At 39.1% G+C, this 14,419-nt stretch overlaps 1 protein-coding gene across 2 annotated transcripts in view; it reads right to left on the bottom strand.

Moving 5' to 3' along the window:
* ARHGAP20 (Rho GTPase activating protein 20) overlaps nt 1-14,419 on the bottom strand; it is a 138,692-nt gene that overhangs the window by 15,947 nt on the left and 108,326 nt on the right. For both annotated transcript variants that reach the window (XM_044257682.1, XM_044257681.1), the window contains exons 8-9: nt 13,818-13,884; nt 11,380-11,568 (exon numbers count right to left, since the gene is read on the bottom strand). In XM_044257682.1, coding sequence (XP_044113617.1) covers nt 11,380-11,568; nt 13,818-13,884 — 256 coding nt within the window. The remainder of the gene's footprint in view (nt 1-11,379; nt 11,569-13,817; nt 13,885-14,419) is intronic.

Raw genomic sequence — 14,419 nt, 5'->3', positions numbered from 1 at the left:
GAGCACCTGACATGGTGTCTTGCACCTTGTAAATACTCAGTAAATCATTCTCAAGCAGTAATTGAATTGAGAAGAGATTTAGATGGAAAGGGACAGCATGAACAAAATAGGCAGAAGAAAGGTCAACAGAGAATCGTGATTTTGTGAGGTCATAGCGCTAAACAGTTTTGATGTCATCTGTATCTAATTTTAACTTGAAAGTTGATGGATTTGCACAGGATTTGATACATAAAAACACAGCTCTCTAAAGTTCTTTTGGGCCTGTTCACTGCCATTCTCCAACCCCCAGCACACACAGATAAGAAATTAAACTCTAATGAAATTTAAGAATATAATAGCCTACTTAAAGGCACCAAAAAGTGGCTGGAAGATGGTGGGTACTGGAGGTAAAAGTCTGATACTTGCAACAGGGAATGGCACAGCACAGGGGAAGTTTCCCCTTCTTACAGCTTTTAGTCTGAGGACAGGCTCCAGGGTGGTAGGGTCACTACAACCTCAGCAAGTTTGCACTCTCGCTGGCTTGAAAATCTGCAGAATGGAGATGGAGGTAACCACAGCAGCCGGAAAGTGCGTGTGTGTGTGCGTGTGTGTGCACGCATGAGCATGCGCATGTGTGTGTGTAATCCCAGAAAGGAGAAAAAAATGCATATGGGAGCCCCAGATATTGTATATAAATTTTGCCTGAGTCTCTGGCTGGGCCACCAAGCACATGCGTGAGGCAGATTCAAAACGCCCTGTGATTAAGACTAACGGAACTGAGATCGGAGGTGGTATGACATTCAGGAGGTGCCCACACAGGATCAGATGCTATTTTCTCCACTGACAATGTGTGGGATTTAGTCATCCAACTCTGCCTTGTGGCACTGACGGCTCACCCAGCTACCACAGGTGACGTTCAGCTGGTCAACAGTCCTAACAATGGGACACTGAAGGAGATGATCTTTTTAGGGTGGAAATGGTCATCAATGTCAAATGTTAATTTTATATATATAAAATTCTATAAAGAATTTTAAAGAAGTGTTTTACACTGTTTGTTTCCAATGTCCCTTAGCATTTTATTTCCTCAGCATAAACATCTTAAACCAAACACCACAAACACCAAGTTGTGGGGAGACAATCAAATAAATAACATTTTGTCTTCCACCTCTGGCTTCCTTTGAATACAGTGAGTGCCTCGCCAGTGTACGTCCACCCAGGTATAAAGCTCTGGGATCAGGAGCTCAGTTAGACTCCTGGTTCAGACACTTATATGGGCAAGTTACTTCACCTGTTCTGCCAGCCTTAAAGTAAGAGTATGACCTATACCTCAAAGCCTTATTAAGAGGATTAAAAAGGATAATGTACGTTAAAGTATTGCTTTGCAAGGTTGTGGGTCCCAGCAGTCTTCGCTAAAGCTGCAAAGACACCCATCTCCTCCCCACAAAGAGGACCCGCTCCTCTTTCTCCATTTAGTGAAATATCTTTTGGAAAGTGTGCAGACAGAAAGGAATACCAGACTGCTTAACCAGAGCACTTCCCGCACTGATATTCCCAATCTTTGCCATTTTAAAAGACAGAGAAGGAAACGAAACCCATTCTTAAACCCAGGAGGGAGGTTCCTGTGTTTACCAATGTCAATCTACAAATGTTCGTTTAATATGTGTGCTGAGCAGTTGTACTCAGTCTAGTTTCCTTGCATTTAACCTGGTTTCACTGTTTCTAAAACTATCATATTTATTTGACTTTTTAGCTTTCACACACTTCTTAGGAAAAATGCCTCATCATAAAGTTATATACCCGCTATCCTATGAGTGTTGACAGAGGAACAAGTAGAAATCGAGGCCTGCACTTCATCATAAACACTTTCAGCTGCAGCCATGCCTTTTGTTATGCACAACACTCATGTTTAGAGTTCAAGTTCACTCTGGGACTGAGAGAAAAAAAATTTCATTAAAGTTATTTTCTTGCAGAGCTTTCAATGTATAGCTCTTACTTTCTAAATGTCAAAGGCTGATGAGAGAACATGTTATTACTATAAAAACATAAGGGAGATGCAATTGTAGGGGAAATTAAATTTATATAAATCTAGCTTTACTAAACAATCCTGGCAAGATTCCAGTTAGTGTTTCTTCATGCTTAAATTAGGGATTTGAATGTTAAAAAGTTACAATTCAATTCTTAAAAGTTGGTGTTTATAAATTATCTTAGAAAAATAGTTAAAAAACCTTAATTAGAAATTCTAGCATGATGTAACTTGGCATCAGGGAAATACAAATCAAAACCACAATGAGATACCACCTCACATCAGTCAGAATGGCTAAAATCAACAAGACAGGAAACAAATAACATTGGTGAGGATGTGGAGAAAGGGGAACCCTCCTACGCTGTTGGTGGGAATGCAAGCTGGTGCAGCCACTCTGGAAAACAGTATGGAGGTTCCTCAAAAAGTTAAAAATAGAGCTATCCTACAATTCAAATGTAGTGATCTGAAGGGGCACCTGCACCTCAAACTACTATGGAAAGAGCCCTGATGTCCATTGACAGATGAATGGATAAAGAAGATGTGGTGTATATATATACCATGGACTATACTCAGTCATAAGCCATATACTTACCACTTATATATTTTTTAAAAGATTTATTTATTTGACAGAAAGAGAGAGGGATCACAAATAGGCAGAGGGAGAGACGGGGAAGCAGGCTCCTCGCTGAGCAGAGAGCTCAATGTGGGGCTCAATCCCAGAACCCTGAGATCATGACCTGAGCTGAAGGCAGGGGCTTAACCCACAGAGCCACCCAGGCACCCCTCTTACCACTTATATTAATGTGGATGGAACTGGAAGGTATTATGCAGAGTGAAATTAAGTCAATTAGAGAAACAATTATCATATGGTTTCACTAATATGTGGGATATAAGAAACAACACAGAGGACCACAGGGGAAGGGAAGGAAAACTGAATGGGAAGAAATCAGAGAGGGAGACAAACCATGAGAGACTCTTAACCACAGGAAACAAACTGAGGGTCACTGGCGGGGAGATGGGTGGAGGATGGGATAACTGGGTGATGGGCATAAAGGAGGGCACGTGATGTGATGAGCACTAGGTATTATATGTAACTGAACTCAACATCTGAGACTAATAATGTACTATATTTTGGCTAACTGAATTTAAATTAAAAAAAAAAGTCCCAGCAGGACAGAAATGTAGGAAGATCCTGAACTCTTCTCCTTCCATGGACATACCTAGTCTACAGCTATATATGGAACCACTTCTAAAAAACTCAAAACTGGTGGAGCAACACCTTCACACTGGGCAAGCGAGAGGGAAACAACACCAAAGTGGGTAGGAAGGACTGAGACACAATCTCACCATAAAATCCACCCTGACATGTGATCCACAATTAGGAAGAAATTCAAAACCTGGAGTTTCTCCCTGAGGAGCGATGAGTTTGTAGCCCACATTAAACACCCCAGCTTGTAAGACTGGCTGGCACCTGAGAGATGAGTCCCTAAACATATGGTTTTGATGACCACCGGGGTCATCAGCCATGAGACCCAGAGGGTTGTGCCAAACTGGAATGGTTCTTGAAAGGCCCATAGGCAGACTCTCGGACCCCACAGCCCAGTATAGAAGCAGCTCTTTGAAAAGCACCCAGACTTTATGTGAAAGAGACTCATTTCCTAATTTTAAAGCATTGGTCTGAGGGGTAGAGATCCACTGGGATACTCTCTGGGAATGAAAGCTTCCTGGTCTCTGTTTGCCTTGCTAAAGCTAACAGGTATGTATATTATATACATATATATTTTATAATTTTATACACACACACACACACACACACACACACATTCCCAGCCAGCAGGTGTCATCTTTATGCTCCAGCTGGTGGGCACCATCTTCTACACTCTCCCTATGCCTAACTAAAGCTGGCAGGTACCATATTTTTTTCTTTTAAAATTTTTCTTTTTATTTCCCTTTACCTTTTTCTTTTTTCTTTCTTTTCTCATTTTTCCTTTTCCTTTTCTTCCCTCTTTCTGGGCAAGTGCCGTCTGTGCACTCCCCCTCTGCCTTGCTCCAACCAGTGGATACTATCTGCTCTCCTTCTGCTTGCTCAAGGTCTAGTATCTCCCAGAGATACCCACTTCTGGTGAACAGTCTTTGTGGCTGTCATGCTGGGGATGCCCAGTAATTGCGTGGTACTAAAGGCCAAGGGGGACCTGAAATTCTGGGTGCCATGAAATTATAATAGGCAGAGACAGTTCTTGGCAAACTACCACACCCTGGGTACTGCAGGCAGCAAACTGAAACACACCCCCATGATTTCTGTGAAAGAGACCCACTTGCCAGTCCTGGAAATTCAGCTTTAGGGGCTGGCTTCAGATTTGGCATACATCTAGAGGCTATGAAGTTATTCCCAAGGAACATAGGATAGGAGACACCATCTCTGCACTTCCCCTCTGCTTCCCTGCAGGTCACCACTATCTCCCTGAAAGAAGCTTATACATGCATCTGGAGCCCTGACTTTTGCTACTGCTGCCCAGGGGACACCTTCAGATGGCCTAGCTCTAGGGACCAGCAGGGCATATACCTGTGGTCCCACAGCACTGTATATATTTGCATTCTTTAAAAGCTGCTGCCTGGAGATCTGGTTTCCAATCAGCTTAAATCTGGGTGCTGAATGAGATCCTTCTTTTTGGAACACTGACTGGTCTTGGCATACCCTCGATTACTGGGAGACATTAACAATAACAATGAAATAAGCTTCTTGGACAATCACAAAGGTTTGAGAGACAACCAACAACCAGGGCAGGGGTGAATGTTAAGGTACATCTCCTACACGAGGTCAGCCCTTCAAAACTGGGACAGGTAACTATTTCATTTAATGTACAGAAACCTGTACAGAGAATTAAGTAAAATGAAGAAACACAGCAATATATTAAAAACAAAAGAAAAAACTTCAAAAAAAAAAACCTTAATGAAGTGGAGATAAGTAATGATAAAGAGTTTGGGGTGCCTGGGTGACTCAGTGGGTTAAGCCTCTGCCTTCGGCTCAGGTCATGATCTTGGGGTCCTGGGATCAAGCCCTGCATCAGGCACTCTGTTTGGCAGGGAGCCTGCTTCCTTCTCTCTCTCTCTCTGCCTGCCTCTCTGCCTACTTGTAATCTCCGTCAAATAAATAAATAAAATCTTAAAAAAAAAGTAATGATAAAGAGTTCAAAGTAATGGTCATTAAGATGCTCACTGAAATCAGGAAAACAATGGATAAATACAGAACTTCAAAAAAGAGACAGAAAATACAGGAAAGTTCTAAGCAGAAATCACAGAGCTGGAGAGTATAGAAAGTCAACCAAAAAACCACACACACACACACACACACACCCACACCACACACAGTAGAAGAGTTCAAAAGCAGAATAGAGGAAGTAGAAGAAAGGATCAGTGAACCTGAAAACCAGGTGGAGGAACTTACCTATCTGAGCAGCAAAAAGAAACAGGAACAAAAAAAGAGTAAAGACAGTTAAAGGGGGTTATGGGACAATATCAAGATGACCAAAATTTGCATTTTAGGATTCCCAAAAGGAGAAGAAAGAGAGAAAAAGGCAGAAAACTTTTGTGAAGAAATAATGGCTAAAAACTTCCCTAAGCTGTGGAAAGAAAGATATCCAAATCCAGGAATCCCAGAGAGTTCCACATAAGATGAATCCAAACAATCCCATACAAAGACATATTATAATTAAAATGCAAAATGCTGCAAGTTAAAGACAAGGGGGGTGGAATCTTAAAAACATCAAGAGAAAAACCACTTGCTACATAAAGGGAACCCCCTTAAAATTATTCGATTTTTAAGCAGAGATTCTGTAGCCTAGAAGTAGCATAATATATTTGAAATGCTGAAAGAAAAAAAGTTTCTAAGGAAGAAGAAGAATACACTACATAGCAAAGTTATCATTCAGAATTAAAGAAGAGATAAAGAGTTTTCCAGAAAAGCAAGAGCTAAAGGAGTTGATCACTACTAAGCCAGCTTTACAAGAAATGTTAAAGGGACTTCTTCAAGCTGAAAAGAAAGGACGCTAAGTAGTGATAACTAATTAGTAACATAGAAAAATATAACTCTCAGTGTTAATGGCAAACAATAAGATAGTGAATTAATCACTTATAAAGCTAAAATGAAGGTTAAAAGACAAAAGTAGTAAGAATGACCAACTGCAATAATTAGTTAAGGGTTACACATGATAAAAAGATGTAAAATGTCACAACAAAAACATAAAACACAGCAGGGGTAGAGTAAAAATGTAGAGCTTCAGAAAGTATCCAAACTTATATCAACTTAAACTAGAATGTTATAACTTTGTTCTATGTAAGCCTCATGATAACCACCCAACAAAAATCCAGAGTAGGTACACAAAAGATAAATGAGAAAGGAATCGAAGCATCCCACTAAAGAAAATCATCAAACCACAAAGGAAGAGAGCCTGAAAAGAAGAAAACAACAGAGGAACTAAAAAACAGCCAGAAAAAAAATAACAAAATGCCAAGAAGCACATAGATCAATTATTACTTTAAATGCAAATGGACTAAAAGTTCCAATTAGAGTAGAAAACATAGAGTGGCTGAATGGATTAAAAAAAATTCACGAGTCATCCATTTGTGACATCTAAGAGACTCACTTCAGACTTAAGGACAAACATAGATGAAAATGAAGGGACAGAAAAAGATATTCCATGCAAATGGAAACCAAATGAGAGCTGAAGAAGCTATACTTATATCACGTTGGACAAAACAGATTATAAAACAAAGTCTGTAATAAGTGGCAAAGAAGGGTATCATGTAATGATAAAGAGGTCAATCCACTAAAGGATAGAACACTTGTAAATATTTATACACCCCAAACAGGAGCATATAAATATATAAATAAAATATTAACAGACCTAAAGGAATGAAGTAGATGGCAATATACTAACAGTAAGGAACTTTGATACCCCACTTAAATCAATGGACAGATCATCCAGATCAAAAATCAATAAGGAAATACTGGCCTTAAATAACATGGTAGACTAGAGGGGCTTAACATATACAGAGCACTCCATCCAAACAGAACAGCATAAGCACATTCTTCTCAAGTGCAAATGGAAAAATTCTCTAGGAGAGATCTTATATTAGGCCACAAAAGTGGTCTTAACAAATTTAAAAAGGTGAAGTCATACCAAGAATGTTTTCTGACCATGATGGAGTGAAACTAGAAATCAATTACAAAAAGAAAACTGGAAAATTCATAAACATGTGGAGATTAAACAACCAGTGAAAAACCAATAGGACAAAAAATTTTAAAATAAAAATAAAAAATACCTTGAGACAAATAAAAATGCAAATACAACATACCAAAACTTACAGGACATAGCAGAAGCAGGTCTAAGATGCAAGTTCATAAGAAATAAATGCCTATCCAAGAAATAGGACAAATCTAAAGTAAACCACCTAACTTTACACTTCAAGGAACTAGAAAAAGAATAAACAAAGTCCAAAGTTAGTAGAAGGAAGGAAATAACAAAGATCAGAGGAGTAGTAAAGGAAACAGAGACTAAAGTGACTAGAGAAAAATCAATGAAACCAAGACCTGCTTCTTTGAAAAGATAAAAAAAATTGGCAAATCTTAAGCTAGCTCACCAAGAAAAAGAGAAGGCTCAAATAAATAAAATCAGAAAGGAAAGAGGAGACATTACAGCTGATACTACAGAAATACAGAATATAGTAAGAGATTTCCAGAAACAATTATACACCAACAAATTGGACAACCTAGAAGAAATGGGTAACTTCCTAAAAACATATAACCTTACAAACCTGAAAAATGGAAGAAATAGAAAATCTAAACAGACCATTTACTAGTAAGGAGATTGAATCTGTAATTAATATCCTCCCTACAAACAAAAGTCCAGGACCAAATGGCTTAACTGGGAAATTCTACCAAATATGTAAAGAGGAATTAATACAAATCTTTCTCTAAGTCTTCCAAAAGATAGGAGGAAGGAACACTATCAAATTCATTTTAAAAGGCCAACACTGGGCTCCTGGGTGGCTCAGTTGGTTAAACGACTGGCTTAGACTCAGGTCATGATCCTGGAGTCCCAGGATCGGGCTCCCTGCTTCGGGCTCCCTGCTTAATGAGTCTGCTTCTCCTTCTGACCCTACCCCACCTCTTGTACTCTGTCTCACTATCTCTCTCTTTCAAATAAATTAAAAAAATAATAAAAATAAAAGGCCAGCACTACCCTGATATCAAAACCAGACAAAGACACACGAAAGAAAATTACAGGCCAATATTCCTAATGAACAGAGATGCAAAAATCTCATAAATATATTAGCAAACCAAATTCAACAATATATCAGAAGGAACACACACGTTCAATTTCTTCCAGGGATCCAAGGATGGTTCATCATTGGCAAATCAATCAATGTGATACACCACATTCCCAAAATGAAGGATAAAAATCATATGATCATTTCAATAGACACAGAAAAAGCATTTGATAAAATTCCACATCTGAAGGAAGCAAACTATGCTCCATGGGCCAAATCTGGCCTGCCACCTCTCTTTGGATAGTCTGGAAAGTTTATGTTGTTTAAAGGTTGAAAAGAATCAAAAGAAGAATATTCTGACACATGAAAATTACATGAAATTCAAATTTGACCACTACCTATAACAGTCTTGCTGGAACACAACTGCGTTCATTCACTTATGCAGTCCTGTCCGTGGCTGCTTCCACTTCAAGCTCCGTGGCAGAGCTGAGCGGTCCTGACACCACCAGAAGTGGTGCTCTCACTGCCTTGCACTGCTGCTCAATACAGCAAACTACAGCGACACATTTATATCTGGAAAGTGTTCTGAGTGCCTTGTATATCCTGATACTGTAAAATATTAATTAATGTTTTATTACCTGTCATGTCTAGTGTTGAGCTTTTAAGGACAGAGCAGTGTGGATGACTTTATTGTTGTAATAAATGACAGAGCATTGTGTTAATCATGCAATAATATGATAACTGTGCTACAAGAATACAATATATGCTGACATCATCATACTAAGAACTCATCACAATAGTCCCAACTCAGAAGAAAGTACTGATTATAAGAATTCAGGGTATTTAAAATGGAACATTTCAGCACTATGGAATTTCTCCCCCTCCCTCAAAAGAACAACAACAAAAAAACCCCCCAAAAACAAACAAATAAAAATGAGGTTCCAATAAAAGTCAGTTTCTGAGTGGCTAATTACTAGTAATGCAAGGAAAGCCATTTACCAATTGGGAGTTGCTTATTTCGTGCGCTTGCAATAGATGAAGAGATGTGTACAGAGAAACTAGACTTAAGACTATTAGCTTTCTGGGGCGCCTGGGGGGGTCAGTCAGTTGAGCATCTGACTCCTGGTTTTGACTCCGGTTTTGTGGGACTGAGCCCCACATCTGGCTCCACACTCAGCGGGAAGTCTGCTTGAAGATTCTGACCCTCTATCCCTCCTTCAACTTGTGCATGTGCACACACTCTCTAATAAAGAAATAAATATTAAAAAAAAAAGACTATTAGCCTTATGGTGAGAACTGTTGCTTGAATAGTCAAGGACATTCCCAGTAATATCAATAGGAATCTAAAAAAACCAAGATACTATTTCAAACCACTATCCTTGGATCTTGATGAGCTGGCAGATATTACCAATACATTCTACTCAGTTGTTTATTCAAGAAGTCAGTGCTTTGTTTGAAGTGACTGGGCTATTAGCCTTGACTAGTCCACATGGAACAACTATAGGTGAGAATAATTTAAAAAAATTGGAGAGGGGGCACCTGGGTGGCTCAGTGGGTTAAAGCCTCTGCCTTCGGCTCAGATCATGATCCTAGAGTCCTGGGATCGAGCCCCGCATCGGGCTTTCTGCTCTGCGGGGAGCCTGCTTCCCCCTCTCTCTCTGCCTGCCTCTCTGCAAACTTGTGATCTCTGTCTGTCAAATAAATAAATAAAATCTTTAAAAAAAAAAATTGGAGAAACTGTAATACTCCAGTATAGCCTGAGGTGGAATCTGCTATGGTAGTCAAAGTGTGTGGAGCAGAAAATGATGTAATTTAACAAATGTACAAAGCCTGTGAAAATGTAGTGTTTAATGCTTATGGTTTTTCACTGTATTATTCATCAGTGGTACCGTGTGGGAAATATTTGCATCTATCAAGTGTTACTGGATCAGTAGTGTCCAGGCAAACTTCATTCACTCTCCTGGACTTACCCACTGCCAATTCTGCAAATTTCTTTCAGAAATAGAAGCTGAAGTGCCTGACCTGCGCTATCACATGGCAGCTCAGTGCTAAAGAGGAGGTAAAGTTTTATAATGATCTTTGAACTTAGGGCTGAGATTGAAATTTTTATGAATGAGAACTTTCTTTGTGGTGAATGGCCTTGGAAATTAGTTTTTACTGCAAATTTGAGGATGTTTCTTAATGAATTCAACCTAAATTACAAGGCAAAAAAAAAAAGCTTACATAAAAAAACTTTTGAAAGGTACATTTTGAAACAACTGACATTTAATCACAAGAAACGTTGAACTATTTTTACACTTCTCATGCTGTCAAAAGTAAAAGCAGCAAGATTTCCATTCTTACACAAATTTGTAGCAGTGATTTTCTGAGATCAAACTATAGTTCCATTGGTATTTTACCACTAAGGCGGCCACAGACCTGCAACCCCACTCCCATTACCCGCATGATACATTTCCTATTTCCTATACAGTCTCACTTTCAGACTGAGGGATTAAAGCTCAAACTTGGGTTAGGGTAAATAAATGTCCTCTTATGTTCAATATCATTTTTTATCATTCTAGAGTCTTTATTATGGAGTAAAAGAGATGGCTATATTTACAGAGAATTTGGATTATATTAGTAGACCAAGGAGAGATTTCTGTGGAAATCATCTTAATTTTCCCAGACTTATCCATACTAAGATCCACGTAAGGCATCACAGTGTCCGGACACCCAATATGGACAGGCTCCTGCTTACAGTGTGACCACTGAGGGGAACACACAGTGCAATGTGTCACAGCACAAAGAAGGCATTAAAACACCTGCAGCATGGCCCAGCACCTTGGACGTGGCAGTGAGCACAAGGTTAAAGGGGAAGGAAGAGGGAAAAAAGAAGAAACAGATGGTACTACTACTTGCTGCTGACTCCAAGTCAGTTGTGTCTACTGCTCATTTATAAAATTATCTTCTAAAACTCCCATCTTTTCCTTCAAAACATTCAGCAAATTAAAAAGAAGAAAAGACCTTATCTGGCTAAAGGTTGGGGGCTATGCATTTGTACTAACTTTGTTTCCAAGAATAAAACTTGTTGTTCAAACAGTCTCCACAAAGGAGGAGAAGCCACTCACCACTGAGCTGCTGGGCCACGGCCAGGCGGCTGGGCCGCAGGGTGAACTGGCACTGTGTCTCCCGGGGCAGCTGCTCCATGAGGAGGGACTCGTGGAGGTTGGAAGGCGTGCCAGAGTCCTTCGATCCCTGTGTCAGGAGCAGAGTGTCTCGAAGATGGCTCATTTTAATTCCATAGGGATATTCATGCCCTACACAGAGAAAAATCTAAATGTAGACGTTAGGCTGACCGGCCCCATGAGCATGTGAGCTACATATGAGAATGCACTGTCGTTTGCTCCTGGGACTTTGGGAGTGAAGAGGTCTGCGCGATCACTGCATGCTCCCACACTTGCAGACCCCGCACGATGCAGGTGGCCCCTTCAATGTAGTTTTAAGCAGGTGATGGTTGGGTGGGGGATTCAGAAAAAAGCAAAAGGGAAAAAAAAATCCTTAAAGAGTATCTTCTTTGGAATGCACAGATTCGTCTATGAGCTGCAGGATGTTGACTTTTCCTATGTTTGCATCCAGGACTATTTAAGGTACTCAAGTTCTCTTTTGACACTAACTATATCTGTAAATCTTCAGCAAGTCCTTGACATCTCTCACAGCTTAAAACATTGACTCTACTTATCACACAGTGATAAAGATCAAGTAAGTGAACTTTATAATAAAATTTAAATAGTAAGGGCAAAGAACTATGTATTTCAAGCATCACTATTCAACACAAGATGTCTGTCTGAAAAAGACATTTCATTACTTCTTATTAGTTAGGTCATCAGAGTTACTCCAGAGAATCAGGACTAGTTTGATTCATGCTTCCTTCCCACTGCTGCCCTTTGAAGGTGGTGTTCACAGGCAATAATCAGAAGGAACACTGCAGCAGGGCACGTGAAACACAGAAACAGGATTCAAAAAGTAATCTACAAACTAGAACTAAACCCAAGACGTCTGACTGCAACACGACTTTTTGCTCTTTAATATTTTCAGCGATTGCGTTTTCTTAACTTAAACCTCCAAGTATTCTTGTGCTGTAGGTCTGCCTTTTTTTCTTTAAGTACAGAGAGTAAGTTCTGTTCTACTCCTCGTCTATCACTTAATGTAACCCTGTGAACTCTTCCCTTCCCTTTCCATCTAGCACAGGTACACAATATCAATATTCCAATAACATCGAGCATTACAGCTGCTCCCAGGGATTAAGGCCAAAAAAAAAAAAAATAGCTTGTAGCTAAACTAGAGTTGAAGTTTCCAAGGCACACTACTGAAATACACAAAGGACAACTGCTGCTAAATCATGTCCCATGGTTATTCTCTTTTTTAGTGAGTTATCAATGAAGCTTGAAGCTGTTTCAAGCCCCAAAGCTGACATCTAAATAGTTCTAATTAATATATTTTATGAAAACAATTATGTTCAGTATTTATTTGATTTTCATCACAACTTGGTTACTCAATGATTTTTATGAAAATGACATTAAAAAAGAATCTAGAAATGCAGTGAATTTTGGCCTCAGCTACGTACATGACAGCTTACTTGAAGTGTGAGAATGCATATACTACAGAAAGGTTTGGTTTCAGATTATCCAGATCACTTGAAACACCCTGAATTACAAAGTAGTGCTCTCCCAGGTAAATGAAAGGATTACATGAGATAATGCACATGATATGCTTTGCACAATATGTGGCAGATATCGAGCATTTAAAAATTATCAGCAGAAATCATCCTCTTCATCATTCTTACTGTCATTATCTCAAGATCTGCTACAGATACTGTCCTTTATTTCAATTGCTTTATTTCTGTTAACCACATGGAGTGACCTTACTGATCAAGAAGTATTTTTTAGTTGAATAATTTAAACAAGGTGAGATGTAATCTATTAGCCAATTAATTCCTCAGAACAAATGCTGGAAAATCCGTCTAGAGAAATAGCAAAGTCGAGAAATAATAACCAACTGATAAGTCAGTGAATATTTTTAGGACTCTAAATGGGTTAATCTCCTTGTTATTATGATGCCCAGGGCAGGTTTTGAACAGCACTGATCAATTAAGAGGCATGACTGGAGTATAGAAAGTCTTCCCCAAAGGCAATGTTGTAGGGAGGAAAGGGAATAGGAAATTCAAGAATTTAATGTGAAAAATAAATGTATAGGGAAAAGGAATACCAATACATATTGGTTTCTTATAGAAAAAAATTTGAAAAGATTTGCAAAATAGCAGTTTATAAAGTGAAAAAATAGAAAGAGAAATTTACATTTCTCTTCTTAACTAACTATACTGTTAGCTGTTCGAGTGAAGGGACAGCATTTGCCTAGCACCTAGGAAATGGCTGTTAGGTATGTATCAAATGAATAAACAGATACATGAGATTTAATATTTGATCGTGCTTAACATTTAGGACCACCTGACCAATTCTTTGAGACATTTAGAATCATACTCTCATCTTAGATTTTTGAAGAAACTTACCAATAAGTGGGTATGGTGCTTCTTCTCTGCCAGAATTGACCCATAACTGGTAATCTCTCTCAGAGCCCTTGGGGATAAAAGAAGTAATGATAATTCTTTCATGTTTGGTAATTAAATAAGGACACTTTTTGGGGTCATATTTATGTTTTGAAAAAAAGTGGGGTTGCTGTAAATGCTATTCAGGTTCATGGGGGTGGATACAGTTTCTGAAGATGGCAATGTTAATCGCTACAACCTATCTTCCCCTGTCTCATCCCTAGCAGAGGACTCAGGACTTCTGCCCATTTTCCCTAGTGATGACAAGGGGTCCACACACTACAGTGGAAGCAGGCCATCACAATTATGGGTAGCCCACAGAACGTAAAATTATAGACCTCTTTACAAAGCAAAAAGAAATGTTCTGGTTTTCTACAAGGTTAATCTCTTCTTTAGAGTCCTGACTTCTGCTATGTCTCTGGACTTCTCAGAGAATACAGGACTTAATCTCCAGCAAGCCCTTGCAAAGACATCCTTCATATTTAGAAAGCCAATACCTTGCTGTGCCTGAGATGAAAATCTAAAATCTCAAAGGCTGAGTATTAGTTCAGCTATTCCTGAGCAGA

This window comes from Neovison vison, chromosome 7, assembly GCF_020171115.1.
Source record: "Neovison vison isolate M4711 chromosome 7, ASM_NN_V1, whole genome shotgun sequence".
Taxonomy (NCBI): domain Eukaryota; kingdom Metazoa; phylum Chordata; class Mammalia; order Carnivora; family Mustelidae; genus Neogale; species Neogale vison.
This window is presented reverse-complemented; position numbering and strand designations above follow the sequence as displayed.